This window comes from Tauraco erythrolophus, chromosome 10 (genome assembly GCF_009769465.1).
Source record: "Tauraco erythrolophus isolate bTauEry1 chromosome 10, bTauEry1.pri, whole genome shotgun sequence".
Classification (NCBI taxonomy): domain Eukaryota; kingdom Metazoa; phylum Chordata; class Aves; order Musophagiformes; family Musophagidae; genus Tauraco; species Tauraco erythrolophus.
The window spans coordinates 10,117,549-10,141,337 of record NC_141474.1 but is presented as its reverse complement, the minus strand read 5'-3'; the positions used below and the strand labels follow the sequence as shown (position 1 = coordinate 10,141,337).

Sequence of the window (23,789 nt, the reverse complement as noted above, 5' to 3'; positions counted from 1 at the left end):
TTGTGATTCTTTCCTTAAAAGGGAATGTATGCACACAGCTTTGAGTATGCATAATGAAGCTATAGTTCTTAAACAAGAGAAGTATAATATTGAGTTCTGCAGACCTGCTAGTGTATTTGCAACACAACAGTAAAAGATACTATCTTTACTATGACTAGGTGCAAACGAAGTCACATCTGTGTAAGACACAGTCAATGGTATTCTGCTTTGGACAGAAGGGTTCAGCTGTGCAGAATTAGACTATCAGTTCACAAGACTGAAAAAAATTAATGCTTAAAGTGGCCTCCCCCTACTGAACCTAAGTCAACTGGCAGTTTTAGCTTAATTAGTGAATGAAAAGTTAAAACCAAGAGTTAGATACAAATACTTACACTGGTAAATTTTTAAGAGTATTGAATTTAATAACAAGACTGAGAATTTACACTCTAATCCTCTAATGAATGTAAAATCTGATTAAAATACAGTTGAGTTCCACTGTAGTAGATAATGGCTCCTATTAGCACTGAAATAAATTGCCCATGTGACAGAAGCAAATGTCCATCTGAATCCCTTTGAAGTATTTGTGCATTATACTTATGTTTGTGGGAAATATGTAATATTTTATGATATATCCTTTCAGCTAGAACATTTCAATATTCACATGTTTTGTAGAACAAGTTGTTGATTCAGTTCAGTTGTGCATTCAGCATGACTTTCAGATGTCCTGATTCTTGGACACATAATTATGCAATTTCAACATTAAATAACTACAGTTTAATATTTTATAAATTGAGATAGTTTAATATATTCCTTATGAGAAGCTACTACATGAAGACTTTCAGATATGAATATTTAAATACTTGCCATTGTATATTCTCTGCCTATGGTTGAAAGTATGTCTTCTTCATGTCGTTGTATCTTGCATCTCAATTACCATATGTGGTTCTGGTTCCCTTCAAGAAAGCGGACTTGTGAAACTACAAAAGACCCAAAGAATGGCATCAGGAAAGATGAATGGCATTGAATAGCTTTCAAACAAATGACTGAATAGTTCTTTACAATAAAACAGACTAAATCTTAACCCAGAGATTTCTGGAAGCTAGAAAGCTGTATTATATGTGTATCTAACAGGCTTATTCTTATATTCTTCTATATGATATGCCAATCACCCATATCAGGGACAAGTTACTGGCTAGATCAACCTTTGCTCTGTTGCAGCATCACTATTCTAGTTCCTTTCAGTTTTACCTTATAAGTGGACGAAACTGTAAAGAAAGAGAATTTATCTGTATTTTTTTTCTTTTAAAAATAGGTCTGAGAATACGATTATTCAATTTTTCTCTCAAGCTACTAAGCTGTTTCTTATACATAATTCGTGTGCTCCTGGATGATCCTATACAAGGACTTGGATGGTAATGTGTTTTTTTTTTATTTCTGCTCTCAAAGCATTATTTAACTTACAGGAAATAAAAGAATTTAATGAATATATGTTTGATATTCTGTCAACAGGGGTTTGGCTTTAAGTTTTACAGATGTTTTAAAAGAATTATAATTCTATAATATAATTATAATTCTAATAATTATAATTCTATAATAATATATCAAGAATTGTGAATGGCTATAAGAATTAACATAACAATATTCTTTTTTTGCTTTACTGCTAAAGTAATCCTCGCTATTTGCGCAGATACTGTGCATCAGACACAGTTGTGCAAGCATATCTTTTGGTTTTAGGGATAGGACAAGGGCTAATGGCTTTAAACTGAAAAAGGGTAGATTTAAATTAGATATAAGGAAGAAATTTTTCACTCTGAGGGTGGTGAGGCACTGGAACAGGTTGCCCAGAGAAGCTGTGGATGCCCCATCCCTGGAAGTGTTCAAGGCCAGGTTGGATGAGGCATTGAGCAGCCTGATCTAGTAGAAAATTTCCTTGCTTGTGGCAGGGGTTTGGAACGATGATCTTTAAGGTCTCTTCTAACCCAAACCATTCTATGATTCTATGGTTCTATGTATTATTATATAACATTTCTATGTATCATATTTATGTCTGTGTGTATAAAAATAAAATTGCAAATATCTAGTTGCTAGTTTATGCAACAATAATTTTAGAATTTTACTTAAATAGTTTTACTTAGGATTTTACTTAAATAATTTTACTTAAAACCCCAGATCCCAGAAACAAACAGACAACTACATGAAACTGAGCTTTAATTCAGATGATATTGATGATAATTTTCTAGCCCTCTGCTTTCTCTAAACACTTAGAAAAGAGGTTGACCAAAAGTACATTCTAAACTCATGATGATCTATGGTCATAATGCATGATTTTGCATACCTACTACTGTCAGTATGGTATTCTATATGGGTCATTGAGTACTCTGCTTTTTTTTTGTGTGTGTGTGTTATACAATCAACCCCCAATTATAGGAGAAGTTATAATTTATTCAATCCTCTACTTCAGTGGTATTTATATCCTGGATATATTGAATCTTCTCAATTCTAAATGCTAATAAGTGCCATGTTTTATTAACTTACTCACTTTCACTTGATTTGATTCTGCTGGCTTTAAAGACTGAAAGAAAAAAAGCACGGATGAAAATACTAAGCTTGGGATGATAGAACAAGCATTCTTCACACAATGTTAGGCAAAGGACAAAGCATGACATCTAGTTCTAATATTTGAAAATCAGTTAAATCTAACAAGTGTAGTACTATAAAAAAAGCTAGTGCACAGGATATTTTACAAGAATCAAAACCAAAGCCAAGTGAGTTAAAGAATATCAGCTTTACTCAGGAGTGCATGAGAGAAGAATGTGTGAATGGGAAGTACAGAAGATGCATTTGAGAATTTTTTTTGGTCAAAATTGATGGTAAGAAATTAGAACATCTGAAAAAGGGCCAGAAAAAAATATCCCTGGAAAAGAACTGCAAAAAACTATTTTTTGACTCCACATGTGTCTTGGAACATCTCTTCAAGGAGAGGAAACAAGCAGTTAAGATTTTTCAAAACCTTTAACAGAGATGGAGAAGAGAAAATCCATCCTTAGAAATTTAGGCATGGTAGCACAGAAGCTCAGGGTCTTGAAATTTTACAGCTATTAATAGTTTCTGGCATGAAGAAGCTGCTGATGTTGTATTGTTATGAGAACTCTAGTGAGCCCAAATGAGCATGTTATACTGCAAGGTTATGTCTGGGTAGGCAGAACAGATTAGAACATCAGCACTTCTGCCACATGTATACTTCAATACTTTTGTATTCACATGCAAAGGTTTTTCTACATCTTGCAGACTGGTTAATTCCCTAGACCCCTCCTGAAATGTTTGCTCCTTTAACCTAAGTGTTCAACAATTCACCAGCCAGAGAGCGTATTTGTCTGTTCTATGTATATTATTCCCTTATATTGTGTTGTAGTATATTTAAGAGACTAGTCACTTTGTTCAGTCTCTGTATAATGTTTGTCTGGCTGAGAAATTTCAAAGAAGTCACTTCAGCATGCTTACTAAGCCCCGAGTCCTAGAAGCTATGCCAGACAAACTAGCCCTGTGCCCAAATGGTACACCATTAATATCAGTGGTTTTGCCCACAGAGATCCTGAGGGCTCAATGCACAACTACTGCCTTAATACATTCTTACAAATGCAGTGTTATGAAAAAAAAAATCCTTTCTAGATAATGTGTCACAGCCTGATGAAAGAAACTACCCGTGTGCTGAGAGCATGGCCACAGAAAACATTATCACCTGGCTGTTTTTAAAATGACAGCTCTGGGAGGAATGCTTTTTATCACAGATTCCCCCTGTAGATTTATTTCCTGTTTTTCAGAAATGCCTGCACAAATCAGTATCTTTCGTTTACTCCTTCAGGCACAGCAGGTGTACAGGGAAGACCTTAAGACATAAAGTGTCCTTATTAATGGATACCATTTAGCACCTGTCCCACATATAGTCAGTAAAAATACAGCTATTTCTAATCTGTGGTCTGCAAATCCTTTTCATTTCTGCTGACCTGGCTTGCCAAGGATAATCAAGAATATTTTTCATTGTTTACAAAAATATATATACCCACATCCTTACAAGACCATTTGAAGGCAGCATTTCTGCCAGCAATTCAAAGCAATAGAACATCACATGTACATAGCAGCTATTTTTTTACATAGATTTCACCAGTTTCTTACTTGAATTACTGCTGCATGAATGTCTAGTCCTCCTCACATATCCTCAGAAGAGGATATAAATTGTAGTTTGATGCAATCTTTCCTGTTGAGAGTATGGCAGATATAAGTATATGTGCTCTTACTAGCCCAGCCTATCCATGTGATAGGATTTCTAGTATCTCTTGATCTTCAATATTTATTATGTACTTAGTTCAGCTTTTGAAAGTATAATTTTAGTTTTTTCTTTTGTTTTGAAATTGGAACATGTTTGAAAACAAATCTTTAAAAAATGTAACCTGAAATGCTTCATAGTCCTTTATCTACAGGTACAGAACACATTCAGAACTACTTTCTAAAAGTTATTTTACTTTTTAAAATGTCTATATCCATTGCCTAGGATTTCAAACTATTGCATATATTTTATAGAACACTTAATAATGTAATTAATATCCCTTTCCTCCCATATATTTTTATGATCGTGTTCCCATATACATTTAATAATGAAAATGGACTTTGCATGGATGGGATGACAACTATCAGTAAGGAATTAAACTGGAGTTGTTCCAATCAAAACTACACACCTGGAACGATTGATTGGTGAGTTCCTAATTTAAAAAAGCAAACCAAAAGTCCACATAATGGTTGTAAGGGGAAGGAAACAGGAAGACAATTTCATTTCCATTTGGAATGGTGATATTTTAACATATAACAGTGATGTTTCCATTACTCTCAAACAATTACTTCCACGTTACTGAATATTTTAACTGTTTCTCTGATTGTGTAAGTGAACTGCTGGATGGGATGCTCTTATAAGGTGGGCAATCCACCAATGCTTTTACTTTGCTGAAAAAAAAAAAGGATACCTGTATTTAAAAAACAATTATGACTAGCAGTAAATGACTGAAAATAAACTGTTGTGCCATTGAGTGTGCCAGATTCCAGTAGTACTGATATCAAGTGCCTATTATCATTGAGTGTAGTACATACTAAGACAACATGAGATTTTCCCAATCTATGAAAGCCCTATGAGTTAGATACCATATATATTGTTACACAGATAGCAAAAAGTTCACACAAAAGAATTGTCAAACCACAAAAAATTATTCCTTTGCATCTCTAGAATCAAAAGCACAAATTGATTTATTCTTTCTGGAATCATAGGGGATGAACAAGCAGACACTAAAACAAATAAAAGGTTTTGGTGTCACTGGGTGTTGGATTACTCTCATGGGAACTCAATGATTTGCTCTGGATTAAAAATACAAGCAATGTCATTACTCAGTAGATAACTACTGATTTAAAATTTTATCATTCAGAGTTTTTTAATAAAGGTGCTCTAATTTCCATTCACATGTACATTTTTTTTTCCATTGATTTTGTTCAAAACACTAACCAGATTTTGATTAATTTTGTATTTATTTTCTTATTATAATGAACAGGTCTCCTATTATTTGGGTAAATCGAAGCTTGCCTTTATGGGGATTACAGGTAATATATAAATGGCCAATAACTATTCCCATTTACTAACTGTAGACAATATTTTTTTATAGCATTTTAGTGGTGTTAAAGGATACTTGGAAAAGTTGATATTAACAAAGAAATCTACTTGATGACCAAGCCCAACAAAAACATAAAGTAAAGATAAGTTGATCTGAGCTAACTGACTGGAATTTACATGGTTTTACAATATATTTATAAAATATTAAAGCTTATAACAAAATATTGTAGAATGAGATAGCCTTTTCTCTTAGAATTATCAAGCTCTGTTCAGTCATATAGTCACTATTTGGTGTTTGGAAAACCATGAGTTTAAATTCCATAATTGCTTTTGACATACTTCATGGGCTTTCTTGTTAAATACACTAGAAAGTTAAAGTTACTTCAGAATATGGAAGCTTACAAATTTAGAGGAGTGTGTCACAAAAGATGCACTGCATCAGTGCTTTGTGGGTCTTTGAGATCTTTTGAAGTTTGTGGTTCAATACTCAGTATCCTGCAGCCTGCTCATTTTAAGAACACTTTTTTTACTCATGTACAGCACTGTGGGAATTCTCCCTGTGAAATGTGTTTTTCTACTAAGAATTCCTTAATCTTCGAGGAGGGTTATACATTCTTATATTCTTGCACCATGCTTAGTACAATGACATTACAATGGTTTGTACCTCTATGTAATACACAGTTTTACTAAGGGAAGAATCCCTAGATGAAAATACCTTGCAATTCCTTGCTTAAAGTATGCACAGTTTGAATAAATTTTGACCTAGACATTCACATTACTGTATTCAATTCAATCAAAAAGTACTCAGGCTCCAGCTGAATTTGTACATCTTCTTGATAGAATACTCCCATAATATACATTAAAATACACATATTTGCTATGCAAAGGATTTAAGAAAGTTTTTTTGTCATTTAATTTGTATAAAGTTTTAAGTAAATTTTTACTGTTTTGATATTTGACTATTCAAATATTTTTAAATTACATAATACATAACCACATTAAGTGAAGGCTGATAAGTTGAGCTCAGTTGCATTTAAATATTGAAATCAATAATGATTCATCTGTATAATTTTTTCCTGTTTTCAACTTTCTGACTTATACACAGGAAGAAAAATGTTTGTTTTTCCACATGTTCATAACATCTTTACAGAAAAGTAAAGAGCTGACTAACTTCCATTATTTACACCTTCCTCCTTCTCTCTCTTTGTCTTGCGAAAAGATCTTGGTATCTTTTAGGAAGGCAAATGAAACTTGAGAAACAATCTGGGAGACTGTCAATGGAGCTTTCTAAAAACCATAGAAAGGCCAACCTGCAGGCTCTCTGGAGTGTTATACTTTCAAAAGAGCAATGAGACTCAAGTCATACCCTGTGCTTTAGTTAGAGAAATAACGATATTTAAGCTTCATGCTAAATACTGTTAGCTGAGATGATTTCAGAGGCTCCATGGAAAAGTTTTTTATTTTCTTTTACTTTTCATTGTAATGCTTAATGTCATATATTCTTTAGAAGCCAATATTAATACACATATTTTATCACTTAAGGTTTCTGTGGCTTTAATAAGTCTCTTTGAAACTCTGCTGCTGAGTTATCTAAGCTACAAGGTAAGTACTTTTAGTTACTTTTAGGCATAATTCATCACAAAAAGTAACTGAGTTAAATGTTTCAATATAAAATTTACATGCCTGCATTTGTGCCCACACTGATGTACAAGCATGTTGAGAAAAGTTCAGAAGTTGATAAAAACACACATGCAGGGGACAGCATATTGTCACAGGTAGCCCGGTTCATATTTCCCAAATGTATGAATAAACAGTAATATCTAGAGAGTGGAAGTCAGAAATGAAATATCCATTTTTTTCCATTGTCCATTGGCACACTGTAATTTGAAAACACATTCTCAGAAGTGACCTTGATTCTTGAATACTGATTTTTCAAGTGCATTGTTTTATATGTCTGTCCATAATGCAATGGACATGATCCTCATTGATGTCAAAGCTGTAGCTACTCAGTATCTATAACTCAAGTTTTAGGCCTCTAAAGCTGTACACCAAAAACTAGGCCACGATAGTACTTTTTTTTTTTTAATTATAGATACCTGCATACTTGTGTTATCCATCTCTCTGATGCTGTAGTAACATCTTTGCAAAATGCCTTGAAATCATCTGATGTGAATACAATATATTTTTGTATTTGCATTCTCCTTAAAAAGTTTTATTTTCCTAATATTTTTTATTCATTTTTTTTCATGACATTTTGTTATGTGCTATCCTCGTGAGTTTTAGGTACTCTACAGTTTTAATATCTTCAGGAGAAAAATACTAAAATTATTTATCAAAGTAACTATGAAAAGACGTGATTCCTAAAGCTAAAAATATCTTGGAGCCTAATATTTTTTTTAAAAATTTTTGAAATACTGACATTCAGTAGCTGTCAGAGCCACCACTAAAGTTGAAAGCTGTACTTCAGTGTGTTTATCAAGTGATTATGGCATAAATGTTTTCCTTAGCACCTAATAATGCTAAGAGACTTAAAATGTGTCCTATCTAAAATTCATCTTAATCCTTGTAGCATATGCTATTTAAGTGTTGGGGGTTACAATGCAAATCAATTATAGGCAGAAACAATCTAAAATTGACACACCTAGTGCCAAAACAGTAAAGAGCAATCACAGTTTATGCTGTTCCTGAGTTTATTGGGCAGCATTTTATCCCTATCCATTCTGCTTGTGGTCTGCATCAATTTCTGTAAGTACAAAAGATGAGAGAAATATTGGCAAGTCAGCTCCCATGATAAGTTACTTATTAGTGTGCAATAGGTGTAAAGCTCTACTATCCTGATTTGCTGCATTTACCTGTCACAGAAGTTGAGGCAATTTTGATAGCCATATTTCCACTCCCCATAAGGGAACAGAAGTAACGTAAGGAAGAATAATAGTACTGAAATGTACTTTGGCAGTCCACCTGATGGAAACACCTCCTTCCCTCTGGTCCTCTCCTCTTAGTTACAATCTGGAAATGTTGTGATAGAGCCATTTACCCAAGTCTTAAACCAGTCTCAGGAAGCCAAGAAGGCTGTTATTTCACTCACTGGAAGGCCTTCCTGTGCAGCCAGGATGACCAAAGGAGTCTTGATTCATGTAAATCTGTGACAGATTACTTATTTCATGCCAACATTTCCAAAGCTTTTACAATTTAGGCACAAGTCAGAGGATAAGCAAGGAAGAAAACAACAAGAAAAAGACGACTGTGTATGCATTTGTGTGCATACTACTAGAATTTCACAAATAACCTGTAAAATAAAGCAAGCAGTCTTTTGAGAGAATACTCCAAATAATTTACCTTTCTGATACTTGGTTGATGATATCTGAGAAATGATTCTCAGCAAGTCGAGGGAGGTGATTCTGCCTCTCTATTCTGCTCTTGTGAGACCCCATCTGAAGTACTGCGTTCAGCTCTGGGGCTCTCAACATAAGGAGGATGTGGAGATGCTGGAGCAGGTCCAGAGAAAGGCCACGAAGATGATCCTTCATGACTGCAGCACCTCTCCTATGATGACAGGCTGAGAGAGCTGGGGCTGTTCAGCCTGGAGAAGAGAAGGATCCGGGGTGATCTTATAGCCGTCTTCCAGCACCTAAAGGGTGCCTACAAGAAAGCTGGAGAGGGATTTTTTACAAGGGCATGTAGTGATAGGACAAGGGCCAATGGCTTTAAACTGAAAGAGGGAAGATTTAGATTAGATATAAGGAAGAAATTCTTCACTCTGAGGGTGGTGAGGCACTGGAACAGGTTGCCCAGAGAAGTTGTGGATGCCCCATCCCTGGAAGTGTTCAAGGCCAGGTTGGATGAGGCTTTGAGCAACCTGATCTAGGGGAAGGCATCCCTGCCCATGGCAGAGGGGTGGGAACTAGATGATCTTTAAGGTCCCTTCCAACCCAAACCATTCTATGATTCAATATGCAGAATAGTGAGGCCATAATAGTATATCATGCTAGTAGGATACAGTGAATTTGCATTTTGTATTACTTTTATATGGGGAGGAATGCAAAGAATGTAGCACTGTATTATACTGCTGATCACTTGAATGAAGAATGAATGATTTACAATCTTCATTCTCACAGCTTAACCCATTACATGAAGTTTTGCCATTGGCCAAAATTCAGAAAGATGTCTACATTAGAAATTTTCATTACCAAAACTTGTCACAGACATCTGGCAATCCTACTATATCACTGGCACGCAGACAGTCTTAGCTGCTTTTATCAGTACCATGCATTCTCACTGCAAAAGGTAGTTTTGCAGAAGACACATGAATTTGTATGTGGAAGCCAGAATCTTACAGCTGTATGCATCACCAGGTACCTGGGTGGAGCAAATCCGCACAGCCATTTTGCCTGCTTAAACAAATTACGTGACATTTCTTTTCTATAATGGAGAAAAGAAAGCTTTTAACATTAAAAATGAGGAAATTAGTGAAAACACAGAAGCACTCAGCTGAGAAAATAAACTTTTCTTTTAATTTTATTATTCCTACAAATAAAACCTCAGCTTACAGTCTCATAATTTCACATCTGTTTATGGGGCTGCTTATCAGATGAAATGTTTAAGATTATTCAAGCATATCTTAGCTCCCACCTATTACAGTTACATGGAAGACAATAATCCCTTCCCCATAGGTACAGCGGCTTCCGGATGTGAAAAGTTAAAAATAGAAAAAGAATTTAATATGCTATGAAGCTTGTGTTTAATTTTCCGTGGTTATATCAGATAGATATAGTTTAACAGGAAAGATTAATATGTCATTGCAACTGAAAATATAATGCTGTACTGCAAATTCTTGTAATATTGCCATGATATATGCTACGTTGTTATTGCATTACCTATGATGAAGTGTCAATATACAGAGTTAGTAAAGCTGTAAGTCACTGAATTTTAAATATCTTCTGTTTTAAATGCATGGATTTTCATCCAGCATTTAATAATTCACAGTCACTGCTCAGATGTGGAGAAGTAGTATTATCCCCATGCTGTAGCTAGAAGTAAGCAGATTAAAAATCCATACCACTTTTACTAGAATATGTGGGAAGACCTCTAATCTCATGTAAGCAAGATCAAGTTCCAAAAAGCGCTGAAACTTACTGAAGTGTTTGTGGCAGAAATACAGAACTTTGATCTTGTAGTCCTAATTGAAATATTAAACACTAGATTTTCTTCCTTACTTCTCTCTCCAAAACAGTCAGGAAAGAGAGAAAATGCGAAGTAAAGATAAAAGAAGATAAATGCAAAGGAAGAAGGACTCACTATAGAATATCACTATCTTTCCCTAACTTAATTCCATTCTTCTTTTTAATACTTATTTCTTAATAAGTTAATATCTCAATAGCAGGATTAGAATTAATAGAGAGAAACATCCAGACCTCTGTGGCTAACATGCAGAGGCTAATGAAACAAGATTAACAGAAAATGAGCAGGTTTTTGTTTTGGTTTGGTTTTGATATTTATTTTTTTTTAATACAGCATATTTGTATTCCTCTTTTTCTTATGTTTTGACATGAAGTTCAGAAGTGCAGACAGTAGCCCATCATTCATAACAAACGTTAGTGTGGACTATAGGGCAGTCACCTGTGTATAGGGTTAATCAAAACAGTTGATTTGATGGTAAAATCTTCTGAGCAGGGCATATCCTTTGGATATATGTCTCTGCAACTTTTATGCTGTACTAGGGCTTTGTCTCTAGTTTTTAGACATTCTAAGACAAAAAGTATTAAGGTAAGGAAAGCTTTGGCACAGTCAAAAGCTAAAGCATGCAATGCAGGATTTTAAAGATTTAGAGGCTTTTAAGAAAAAGAAGTAGAAATAGTTAAAATAGAATAGATAAAAAAATTTACTAGCATGATAGTCTGTTACTTGTATGAAGACCACTGATAAACGAGAATTCTTAAAAAAATAAATTCCTTAAGACAGGAACCTCATCTCCTTATCTGTGTGTAAGTGTGCATGTAAAAGTAAAAGTAAAAGTAAATTAACCTTTGAAGAACGAAAAAGAAGAGACAAGATGTCTGTGTGTGAGCCAAGCTACCTAAAAATGCAATAGAAGAAAACAGGAGCATATTATTCTCTGAAAAAAATGATAATTTAATGAAGCTCTTCATTAGCTGAGAAAATGAGTTCACTAGTTAATGCAATTAGAATTCTTTATTTGAGCTGTCTTACTAACTAGGTCATAGCAAGGAAATATAGGGTCATATGGAAACAGAGAACTGCTCTAGTAAAAGTAAGGATTTAAAAATATATATTTTTACCTGTGATGTACATTATGATAAACAGTAAGAAAAACAGGCCAGAGTAGCCTATATTCACATTTGACATATATATTTAAATCCGAGATGAATGATCTTCCTGAAATTTGTCTAGTGGGAGAAACTCTATATGTGGCATTGGAACATCACATATATTTCTCATCAGAACTAGATGTAAGTCTACTGTGACATGGTGGTTTGTTTTTTTTCCTTTTCTTTGAAGGGAAACATCTGGGAACAAATTCTGAGAATACCCTTTCTCCTGGAAATAATTAATGCTGTCCCTTTCATCATCACGGTAAACATATTTGAATTAATACATTTCTATATTGCACTTTTATAGCTGCACAAATACTCTTAATTTTTATTGAAGTAAATTTGAGTCTTACGTAGATGACACATTTGTGCCTGTGGGAACAGAAAATTGTCAACAAGACGATAGTTTGCTACTTAAATGAAATAATAATACAGATAACTTTCCCCTTCCTCCCTGATAGGGAACAAACAAAACCAAAACCCTCTAATGCAAACTACAGCACAATCAATAAAATAAACCATCTAGATATAAAAATTTAAGATCTCTGATGTCTGCACTGAAAACTGACTGTGCTTATTTTATCACATTATCTTTCATATAGTTTATCACAAAAGAAGAAAAAATGTTATTTAAAGCTATATCTCACACTAGAAACATTAATAATAAGTCTTTTTCCCAATTGTTTCATTGCTGCTTGAACAGAAATGCTCTATTCTTGAATAGAAAAGCTTTTAATGAATTTGTTTATTTTTCTTTCAGATTTTCTGGCCAGTCCTAAGAAACCTGTTTATTCCTGTATTTTTAAATTGTTGGCTGGCAAAGCATGCTTTAGAGAATATGATTGTAAGTATGACAAAGGAAATAAGTATTTTAAAGTTTCTATTTTTTTAGTATATTGTCTTTAGCGAAATTTTGGCAGTACAGTCCACTGTCCAAGTTTAATAGGAAGCTAACCATGGCAGGGGCGTTGGAACTAGATGATCTTTGAGGTCCCTTCCAACCCTAACCATTCTATGATTCTATGATTCTATATAAGTGGTCACGCATTGCTAAACTGCTTTCTGCATCAAAATTAGAAAAAAATAAGACATCAAGTGAAATCTCAATTAGTATAAATTGTTACTGTGTCAATAAGGAAAAGTTGAAATGGCTGGTTATTTTTCTACTCTTCCATTCATACACAATTGCAGGGAACTCAACTGCTATGCCTTAGTTGGTCCCTGCAGCCTGAAATTTGTGTAAGCTAGATATGAGCAGACAGACCTTAAAGCAGCTTGCAATAGTGTCAGTATTGTGCCAGGATGAACAAAGAACTAGATAAATAATCACAGAATCACAGCTGGCTCTTTTGTACCCTTTTATATGATCAGCAAATTCTAAGTGCATTTGAATGACTGCATTTTGTCAGGGCACTATATAATTCCTCTATAGAATCAGCTCTTGCCTTATTAATTCAAAAACGAAAATAACACCTCTTTTCCATTAATATAGAATGATCTTCACAGAGCCATCCAACGCACACAGTCTGCAATGTTTAACCAAGTCCTTATTTTAATATCTACCTTACTATGTCTTATCTTCACTTGGTAAGTGGCCAAATCCCCCCTTTTTTTAAATTATATATGTTGTCTTTTTTGCTTTACTACATGGTGATAAAACAGGCATTGTTAAAATCATGCATTGAAATAAGAAGAGTAATATACTTGCAGTGAAAGGGTTAACTAGCACCTGGGTTCGGAAACAGAATGTGCATTCCTGGAAAGCAGAATCATTCTCCTCTAAGGAAGGAAATACAGATGATGCAAAACCACAGGAGAAATAAGCGGGGGAAAATTTACATATGCACCAAGAGTGTAATCTTATCAGAAAAGCCACAGACTAATAGAATCGTTTAGATTGGAAGAAACCCTGAAGATCATGGAGTCCATTACCCTAACACTGCCAACTTCACCACTACACCATGTCTGTAAGTGCCACATCTACAGGTCTTAAATACTTCCAGGGATGGTGACTCAACCACTTCCCTGGGCAGCATGTCCCGATGCTTGAAAGTCACTTAAATTAGTAGCAGCAGAAGTACCCACACTAATAGGGTCACCTTCCTCTGACTGGTGTGACAGACAGAAAAAACATGCAAGATCTCAGCCTTATTACTCTGATGACCAAGTCAAGTTCCCATAAGGAGTACAGGGGACAGCTGTTAATAATCTAGATTACAGAGAGTGTGGATTTTATTAATCTAGATTACAGAGAGTAGTGGATGGTAGGTTTAAACAACGAGAATGTGTTACTCTGAAGAACTTTTTGCTGCAAGACCTTGGAAACTTGAATTCACAGGAATTTGGGAGGCATGGAGAAAAATCTGTGGAGGATATTAAACATGAACATACTTGGTTAGTGAAATTCATGAGTTGTGGATTATTGGAGGCTAGGAAAAGATATAAAGGAAAGACCGCTTTATTGCCCCATTTTTATACTATGCCTTAGGGATCTGCAGTTGACCAGGGCTGGAGATAAAGTAGAATACAGGAGTCTGATCTAACCCAGTATGATCATGCTTATGTTTGTGTAATTGGATAGTGGTTATGATGTAGCTTGGTAGCTTACTTAACATACAGAATTTTCTCAGCAGTAGTGCCTGAAAAGTATCATATATGGGGCGGGGGAGCGGGGGGAGGGAAGTAGAGGAAGAATGTGTGTTACAAGACAGTGTACAAAGGGGCAGTGAACAAAGAAGATGGTTCCGTATGGAAAGGCTAAATCACCTGTATTTATTTTGCCAGACAGGACGCCTTTGGGTCAGCACACTGATAAAGCTTCGTCTGTCATTTCGGAGACAGTGATTTGATTTTCTCTTACTTTATTTCTGTAGCTTGTTTTTCTGATAGCCACTGTTATGTGCTGCCTAACCCTTTTGGTAATAACAGTGTAAAATAACACATGGCCTTTTCCAGTCTTGTCCATTTCTGCCCTTTATTTGAGAAGAGGAGTTTGTTCTAGCCAGTGACTAAACGAATGGTTCAATTTTACCCTTTGTGTGTCTTAAGGCCACACAACTGTATAATGACAAGTGCTGCCAGTTCTAAACAGTAACAAATTTTTGTGAGATTAAATTTCTTATTGAATATTACAGCACTTTACAAGGAAATTTTATATGAATAAAGACTACTACAGTACTTGAACCAGAACGCATAAAATTTTATCACTGTAGCACTTGGACGTTTTAATGTGCTCTAATTTTACCTTTTAATTTTTTACAAAACAAAACACTAGAGTAAATATACCCTCAGCTTTTTTAGTAACCTAGCTGAACAAAATATGTATCCAGTTCTCACTGAAGTAAACCAGTAACAAGAATGTTTCATAAAAACTCACTATGTTGATCTCTGATTGAATAAGTTACAGAAGCTGCAGCTAAACAGAACATCATGCTCACCACCAGGCATTTTTACAACTGACAATAAAACATGCCTAAAATGGCAAGCTCACCTACAGCAATTATGTTTGGTCTTAACAGCCGCAGATATCAGCTCATTATAGATCATTATATACTGACCTAGTATTGACCCTGCTAGTCTGCAAAAAAAAGCTAAATAAGATGAAAACACCCAGTAATGCAATAACTAAGGAAATGAAGCACTTTTGGAAAAACTAGGAATAGTTGCTTAAGCATCTGCAGCTCGCCTAAGACTGGAGTTCTGTTTAGGCAGTTGTTAGTATTGCTTACACAAACACACATAATGGCATTTTTACACTTTTTTACCCATCTATGTATGATTTTATATCACAAAGTATGTATTGAAAATATCTAAAAAATTCTCTATACAGAGTCAAAATCAATTAATGTCTTTGATGATGTTACATCTATGGTGAATTTGCAACAATGTTTCATTTTAAGAGACATTATTTAGCGCTTACATGAGTTTCTTCATGCTTAAAGAGGAGCAAAGGCCATTTCTGAAATCTGTCTAGTTAAGAATGGCTTTCACCAGGCTGATCTTTCACATTTTCTGCAACACCAAGCAGTAACCAAGCATATTGCCCCCAAACACATATGGGAGCCAGCACTAGACTTACTCATATGTGTAATGGAGCGCAACACAAAAAAATTTTGAGCTAGCACCATCTGTTTTCATAACCATGTTTTGGTTACATTTAGAGATATTGCCTTGGTCTATGAAGTACCATAGCTTCAGTAATGCAAAATTAATAAGCCTAAATTAGTAGCTTGAATACAGTACTTACAGTTTCAGAGCACTTTCCCCCTTAGACTATATTCAGTACCATGGGGACATCCTGATGGTGTGCTTTTGGCCTCTCCGGTAATGGCCCTCACTCTGCCTCCCTGCCTACCTGTAAGATTAAAGACTTTCAGGCACTGTATGCATTAAATTGTAACACCACAATCCTTCTAAATTCCAGGTTGATGGCTTGCTTTTGCCATCTGCTTCTATAGGAACATTGGCTCCTCAGCACTTCGGAAGTCAATATTGCTTTACAACACAAGGTTCTGTTCAAAACCATTCTTTTTTTATCAGACACATAGAAAGATACGGCACATAGCTTTGTATGGGGATTACACCATTTTATAAGAAGTCCAAGACAGTATGAAGCCCAGAAAGACTACTTTTTCTACTTCCATTTTTTACCAGTTTGGTTAGACTGGTGCACTGAGAAAGTGCAGCGAAAGTGCTTTCTTACTGCTTCAAGTGAGACTGAAACCTTTTTTAAGTCTTTTGGTGGTCATTTCTGTGAGAAAGTTTAAAACAAATAAATGCTGAAGCGTAACTGCTTTCCAGTGATTAGTTCATATCTAAAAGGTATGCTCCTTAATAATTTTTTTCAGAATTTTTGGTATATTTTTAGCATATTTAAAAGTAGGTTTTTGCCGAGTTATGAAAGAGATGCTTTCTTTATGTCCTTTAATGCATATATGTGCAATAACAGAAACCTGCCGTTCTGTACAGAGTACAAAATAGCTGGATATGTAAAAGCATATTGCAGCTGACATATCTCCACTGATAATTCTGAAAGTACAATTTTTCTGCAGAATGCATATTATAGGATCTTTTCTGAAACCTCGTGTGTTTATAGAGAAAGAGGATATTTATATCAGAAGATACTTATGTCTGATCTTTGTATGGGTGCAAATTCAGCGAGCAGGAACATGCCTCTGCCATCTATATGTCTAGGCAGAACTGAAACTATGATCTCTCAAATGTCGAGCAACTGTTCAGTCCCAGTCACTTCGAAGTGCCTCAGCACACCCAGGACCCTGGGGAGGAACCTGGCTGGACCTCCTGGTCTCCTAATGGTTTACAATGGAGGGAGGAAATTTGATACGTCTAAGCTCAGTACATTTTCACTTGTTCTTCTAGTGTGCAGACAACAGCATTACATTTGTTAGCATTTAACTGGTCATCTTTCTCAACAGAAATTTACTTTAAAAATCAATTTGAGGGCTCTATATTACATATAACTTCAAGAAAACAGTGTATTTATAGAGGACATTTTTTAAATTATATATGCATAAAAGGAGCTCTTCCTTATCAACTTTGCTCCTGTCTGCATATAATAAGTATTTTCAAAATTACTTCTACCATAGCTAATAGAAAACCCACAGAAAATGAATTAAATTCTGCCTCGTGCTTCATCAGCAAACCCATCAGTTCATCTCCATAACAGAATCTTCTAAGTCGTGGTCACACATGTAGATGGATTCCAACTTATGTCTTATAACTCAGACAAAGCTTTCAGACAAAAAGTTAAAAAAACCAAAACCCTAATGTTTACAACTAGTTGACTAATCTCACAATTTTTGGATATCGTTACTCAATATGTCCTTTGCACTCAAAATATGGTGGGAAAAAACTCCATTTGTATTTTTATATACAGTTGACAATTTGTAATGTTATTACAGAAAAAACAATTACATTACAAAAATTTTCCTCTATTACACTCTGATTTTTGATTATAATTTTTTATGGATCTGGGGGTAGAACTCATTTGCAGATCAATAAATTAATAAGACCAACTCCATGTATCTGTAATCTACAGATCACATACAAAGATTGTTACGTCTTCTGATTTCAAAGACAGATCAGGCTATCCAGAAATTTTTCTCTCTTTAAATACCTCAGTGGCCTCCTAACCAGAGCAATTTTATATATATTGAAAGATGTGTACTCCTATATGACAGACTGTTCAGCAGTTACTCTTGACAGAGTTCTAGTTCAAGTTACAGACCTAGTCAAAGTATATGTTGGGTCATTCAGCTAATGGATGTTTTCACTTGTTTGTAAAATGGAATACTAATTATTTCTGTAAACTGTACAAGACAAATAACAGTGAATGACTATTTCAGGCATCTTTCTGTGACACAGTGAATCATCTATTAAGACTTATTTTGCTTTTTATATCAGTTAGTCATGTATTACCAGTGTAAAATATATTAACAGCTTCTGAAAAAGGTGGCTACAAATTGTTTGAAATGGATATTTATTTTTTTCATACTGAAGACTAAGAAGCCTGCACAAACTTTGCTTGTGTCTTCACTGAAAGCTCACTGAGGTCAATCTTAACATTTTTTACACTTCAGTGCTTTCAACATTAGAAAATGAGGATGTTTCCACACACTGACTTACAGAATAAATATATTCTGCCAAAACTGTAGCCTCAATGACAATTACACAGTCAAAATTCTCAGCTGGAGGAAACAGTATGAATAAGTTGCTTGTAAGGATGAAAACAAATCCAGACAATGATCTAGTCCAAACAAGACAAATCAAGACCTTCAGATTTGGAACACTATGTTACAGAAAAAAACAACTAAACAAAAAAGGATTAATCCCGCATAATGTTAGAGAAAATAAGGCCTCTCAATGCTCCAGTTCCCTTTATTATCAGTAACTAGAGACAGACATGTTAGAGGGCAATGCAGATCTGAAGGGAACTAAATCACCACATGGAGGTCTATGCTTCTCTGCCCTTCCGTGTTGATTATATCAGAAGCCTACAATGGCAGTTATCCAGGAAAGATGCCCAGCATTAAGTAGAATGAACTTGAAGAGTGTTAGTGGATTATGTAATGTAGAATAAAATACGGGTTTTTGGGTCTACAGTTCTTTCTGTGATGTTATGTTTTGTTGTACAGCACTCCCTGCTCAGGCCCAATCTCAGTTTATGATTTAGAGAGATTGTTCTGTGCTCAAAATAGTACAAAATAAAACTGTAATTCTGACATTTAGTTTGATCTAATCCAATGATTCTAAAGCACAAGAAGTCTTAGGATCCAAGGGGCAGGATCCTAACAGGAGTTGCAGAATTTAAATCGCAGAAGACTATAGAACATTAATTGAAAGTCCTAAATAACTGTAAATAATACAAAATAAATTATTCAACTATTACAAGAATCCTATAAAGTATTAAAATAATAGAGATTGTGCTTTTCTTTCTCTGAAATAAAGCAGACCTGTCAGGATCTTGCTTGTTTCAAACAAAGGATCTCTGTTTTCTGTTTTGAAATATTCCTATGCAGCTGCTCTCCAAACATAAACAAATAGATCTAGAAGTAGGCCAAGTAGCACATGTAGTACCTTCCAAATACCTTGTACCAACATCCACCCTACCCTTGTCTTGCTTCTTGATTGCTGGAATCAGGGCAGCGTGTATGGGTAGTTTTCCTGTGAGTGTATACAATTAGAATTGAGGTCTACTTCGGACACTACCTTAACATTTCCTTAAGTGATGAAATAACGAAAAGGTTGTGCAGCTTCTGGAAAGTCGATGACAAAACATTTCTTAAAATACCCATTTGTTATTTGCGAACAAATAATCTACAAATTGAATTAGAGTTTATCTGAACTTTTGCCTTATGGGAAAAACTGTGCACATGAACAGAAGGACAACATTTTCATCAGCTTTGGTAGGAGAAAAACCTATTGCATACAGAGTTTATCTTTTCTAGGTATAGAAATTTCTAAGGTGGTTTTGCAAAAATCTGCTGTATAAAAAGCATGTGAAAAGAGAATGTTACCACAAATAGTTGTCAATCTACATTATTCAAATGAAGCACAAATTCATATAAAATTCTTACTGTTTCTAATGGAATAGGAACTTATGGGATGGGCCACACCTTTTTCACCTTTGCTAGCACTGGGGATCATTTACTTACATCTGTGTTATTAGTACTTAAGGGCCAAAGCCTTTGAGAAGGCTTGATGAGAAAATGTAACGAAAAATTCCAATGACACAATGTAATAGAAACCACAGTTTGTTTCTTGGATTAATGCCTCTGCTTATTTTTATGCAACTATTGTATTATGAGAACACAGAAATATTACCATATATAAATTAATTCTGTTGACTTTTTTTTTTTTCTTTTGGCTGATAGCATGGTATTTGTCCTAATATTTTTTAAGAACTATTTTTACATGTTTAAGTTCAAGAGTTCAGATCTTAAAAAAGCATATGAGTGATTAGTGCTGTTAAAGAGTGCAGCTTAAAGAGTATAGGACACAGACTTAAGCTACTGAAAAGCTGGTTTGTTGTTTGTGAAAGGCAGAACAGAAATTATGTTTATTATAGGGAAAGCAGAAGTACGGAAGCCCAATCAGAAGTCTTTTTAGCTACCCATCATACATGGTTTCTATGGAAACCTAGATAATTATACAGTGATTTTCATGCTATTTTAGTTATTAATTTGGTAGTGACATAATATTTCCTTTGTTAATCCTTTTAGATGTTTCTACATAGTTATTTCTAAAATAATTAGGTCAGCATCTTTCCTGCTACATGCAGGGGATTCTTTGTGCAAGTGATGCAACATTTAAAACTAGACACAGAGACCATTGAAATTAATAATAATTTAAATAGTCTATTTACTGTGTTCTATGGAACAAAGTCAGAAAGGTTAGAGAGTTGAATCTAAATTACCTTCTGAGTGTAAGAGATACATTTGCAGTCATCTTTTCTTCTGAAAATAAAAAATATTCAGGAAGACTAAATGGTAGCTCAAAAAGCTGCCCTTCACAAAGCCTCTGTAAAATGGAGTGTCAACAACAGATTATTTATAAGTAAATTCTCCCTTTTTTTAATATGTAGAGAAATATTAAATTACAGAAGTAAACAATATGATTAAGAGATTTCTGTTATTTTATTGCAACTTGGAAGATGAGTCAGGACTTCAGATACTTGTGATCTTTCCAAGTTACAATCAAAGCTTTGCTATTTCTAGCACAGGTTGCAGATCACTTATTAATGTGAAAATCAGTAGTTCCAAACTGAATTTAGGAAAAAGTGGGAAAAATTAAATTTGAATAAATTTGAAAGACAAAATAAACTTATCCACATTTTTGTTCTCTATTGTTGTACAACACAATATTTTAATATTTCATGTAGTATGTAACTCTATATTATAGGTCACGCAAATCATCCTTTGACAATTAATGCAATGGCAATTTCCCAATCTAGTAGTGTGTTATTGAAATCAATATTTTTGACTGACACTAGGAAGAATTTTCAGGATGGCTTGCAAGACTTCTAGTCTTGGTGGGTGTTAGACATTAAATTACTTTCCATTCTGAAAGTTCCAGACTCTATCCTATGTATTATTTGTTATCATTCTCTTCCAATAATTTTTTTCTATGTGAAGGTACTGAAAATTCAGTAATGAGAACATGCATATTTAAATAAAGTGTAAAAATAGATTAAAAAACAAACTTCTGCCCAAGAAAGAGATAATACGTCTCTCGGGTTCTTTCCCACTATTTTCCCCAATAAGTTTCACGTGAATTAAAAATGTCTCTCAGATACCAAATGCTGCTAATATTTACAATAATCTTGACAACTTTTCATTAAAGATGCATTGAGCATCTTTGGGAGGGATACACCATGTTTTGCAACACATTACGCTCTCTGAATAGGCCACTGGGAGAACAATTTTTTGGCTTTTATTATCGTGACATCTTGAAATACAGTAATAATATTACCAGATAGCATGACAAGCAAAGGTTGTTCTGGCAGAAAAGACCAATTACCATTATGAAAGGAGGAAAAAAACAAAATTATTTTGAGTCATATAACATTTAGACTGTTAGAAATACAATCGAAAAGACTGCATCTCCATAGCATCTTTTCTTTAGCAATCGTATTTTGAATTTTGTGGGAGGTAAATAAAATCAAGCTACTGCTAATATTAACTAATTACGGCTTGCCAACATGTGTAAAGCAACACATATAATACCTCAAAGTTAAATGCAATCCTGTCCTTGTTCTTTTGCAGGAACGTAGCACAAGGACTATAAGAAATGTTTAAATTCTTACTAAAATTAAAAATTAAATTAGCAAAGCCTGCTTTTACTTTTGGTATCACAGTGATGTACATAAGGACAGAACTGGGGCCACAACATATAATTCTGTAATTGTCATATGAAGCCCATGGTGTAATAAAGGGCGATTTGGTGAAAATCTAGAAGTTGTTATCCAAAGAGCAAGGACAAATAAGGAATATCAAAGAGAAACAGAATGCCATAATTCATTACCAAAAATTAATTACCATATTTTAATATGTGCAATGTACATTTGAGATACTTATGTCTTCAAAAGTATCAACACTTGAAAAAGATCCACAGAAAAAATGCAGTCAGAGAAAAGGTTTTGAGAATTGAGACATAGGGAGCTATGGAGGTAAACTGAAAAGACATGCAAAGACATGCAAATTATTAGGATGTGGGTTCTCCAGTAAGCTTTCCATTGGTTTATAAACACACATGCACACATAATCCTACTGCTGAATCACAGGCTTGTAAGTAGATATGTGAAAACGTAAATGTCACATATGCAAAATACGCATGTTACCTTCAGAATAGAGGTGACAAGAATAACTTTAGTAAAATAAAATGCTAGAATAAAAGTAAATTTGGAATACAACCAGAGTCTGCTGGTTGTGAAATACTGTACTGTTATACAACTGGTATATTGGTAAATATTGGTAAAAGAAATCTTAGGTTTTGCTTTGGTTTTGGGAGGAATTCAACAAAAGCAGGTAAAGTTCCTTTTAAAGGGGCAATTTGATATAGAAAATAAGTGTTAAAAACCTCTGTCTTCCCTTCTCTTTCATTACGGGAAGGCATTACACTTGACATGCTTTGTTTTGTCTTTGCAGTAAAAAGAAAAACCTAATACTCACATGTTGTCTTTGAGAACGTTATATCATTTTAGACACTAGTGAATAGAATGCCATGTGTAACCACAGATGACTAATTATGCTGAGGATGTTACTTCATCATTTAAAATTCAATGCCTGGCAGCAAACCACCATCACTCACAATTCCTGGCTCAAAAATGAGGTTGTCATTAGCATGCAGACTTAAAAAAAATTAAATATATCTTTCATTGACTGATTCATTAGGCTGACAAACTATTTATTTCACTTTACTAAAATTTGGTGTTTATGGTGGTTTATGCTAACACATTTAACTGTATTATTAGATGTCATCATTTATTCTGGTTCTCTGATGAGCAGTAACTTGTTATGCTGATTTGTGATCTTTAGTGATTTGTTCACTTTTATTGTCTGTTTCATATTCCAACTGTATTTCAAGGGTGTGAAGTTTAGCAAAGTTCGTATTTCTCAAATCAGAAAGTGAAGAGATAAAAAAGGTGTTGACACAACTTTGGCCATGCTAACAGAAGCTGGCACCAGCCACCAGGAAATATTCACTCACACTCTGTTTGTGTTAGGTATAACTTTATGGAATATAGAAAGGACATCTCAGAGGCTTTGGCAGAGCTAGGGATGTGATATAAGATGATTTAAAAAGAAGAT

At 34.5% G+C, this 23,789-nt stretch overlaps 1 protein-coding gene across 6 annotated transcripts in view; it reads left to right on the top strand.

Annotated features, from left to right (window-relative positions):
- Positions 1 to 23,789, top strand: part of KCNT2 (potassium sodium-activated channel subfamily T member 2) — a 145,607-nt gene that overhangs the window by 38,594 nt on the left and 83,224 nt on the right. For 3 of the 6 annotated variants that reach the window (XM_086617170.1, XM_086617169.1, XM_086617168.1), the window contains exons 3-9: positions 1,292 to 1,391; positions 4,672 to 4,728; positions 5,571 to 5,619; positions 7,172 to 7,231; positions 12,149 to 12,223; positions 12,722 to 12,805; positions 13,454 to 13,548. In XM_086617170.1, the coding sequence (XP_086473296.1) occupies positions 1,292 to 1,391; positions 4,672 to 4,728; positions 5,571 to 5,619; positions 7,172 to 7,231; positions 12,149 to 12,223; positions 12,722 to 12,805; positions 13,454 to 13,548 (520 nt within the window). The remainder of the gene's footprint in view (positions 1 to 1,291; positions 1,392 to 4,671; positions 4,729 to 5,570; positions 5,620 to 7,171; positions 7,232 to 12,148; positions 12,224 to 12,721; positions 12,806 to 13,453; positions 13,549 to 23,789) is intronic. The other 3 variants (XM_086617174.1, XM_086617173.1, XM_086617171.1) reach the window with 1 other exon arrangement.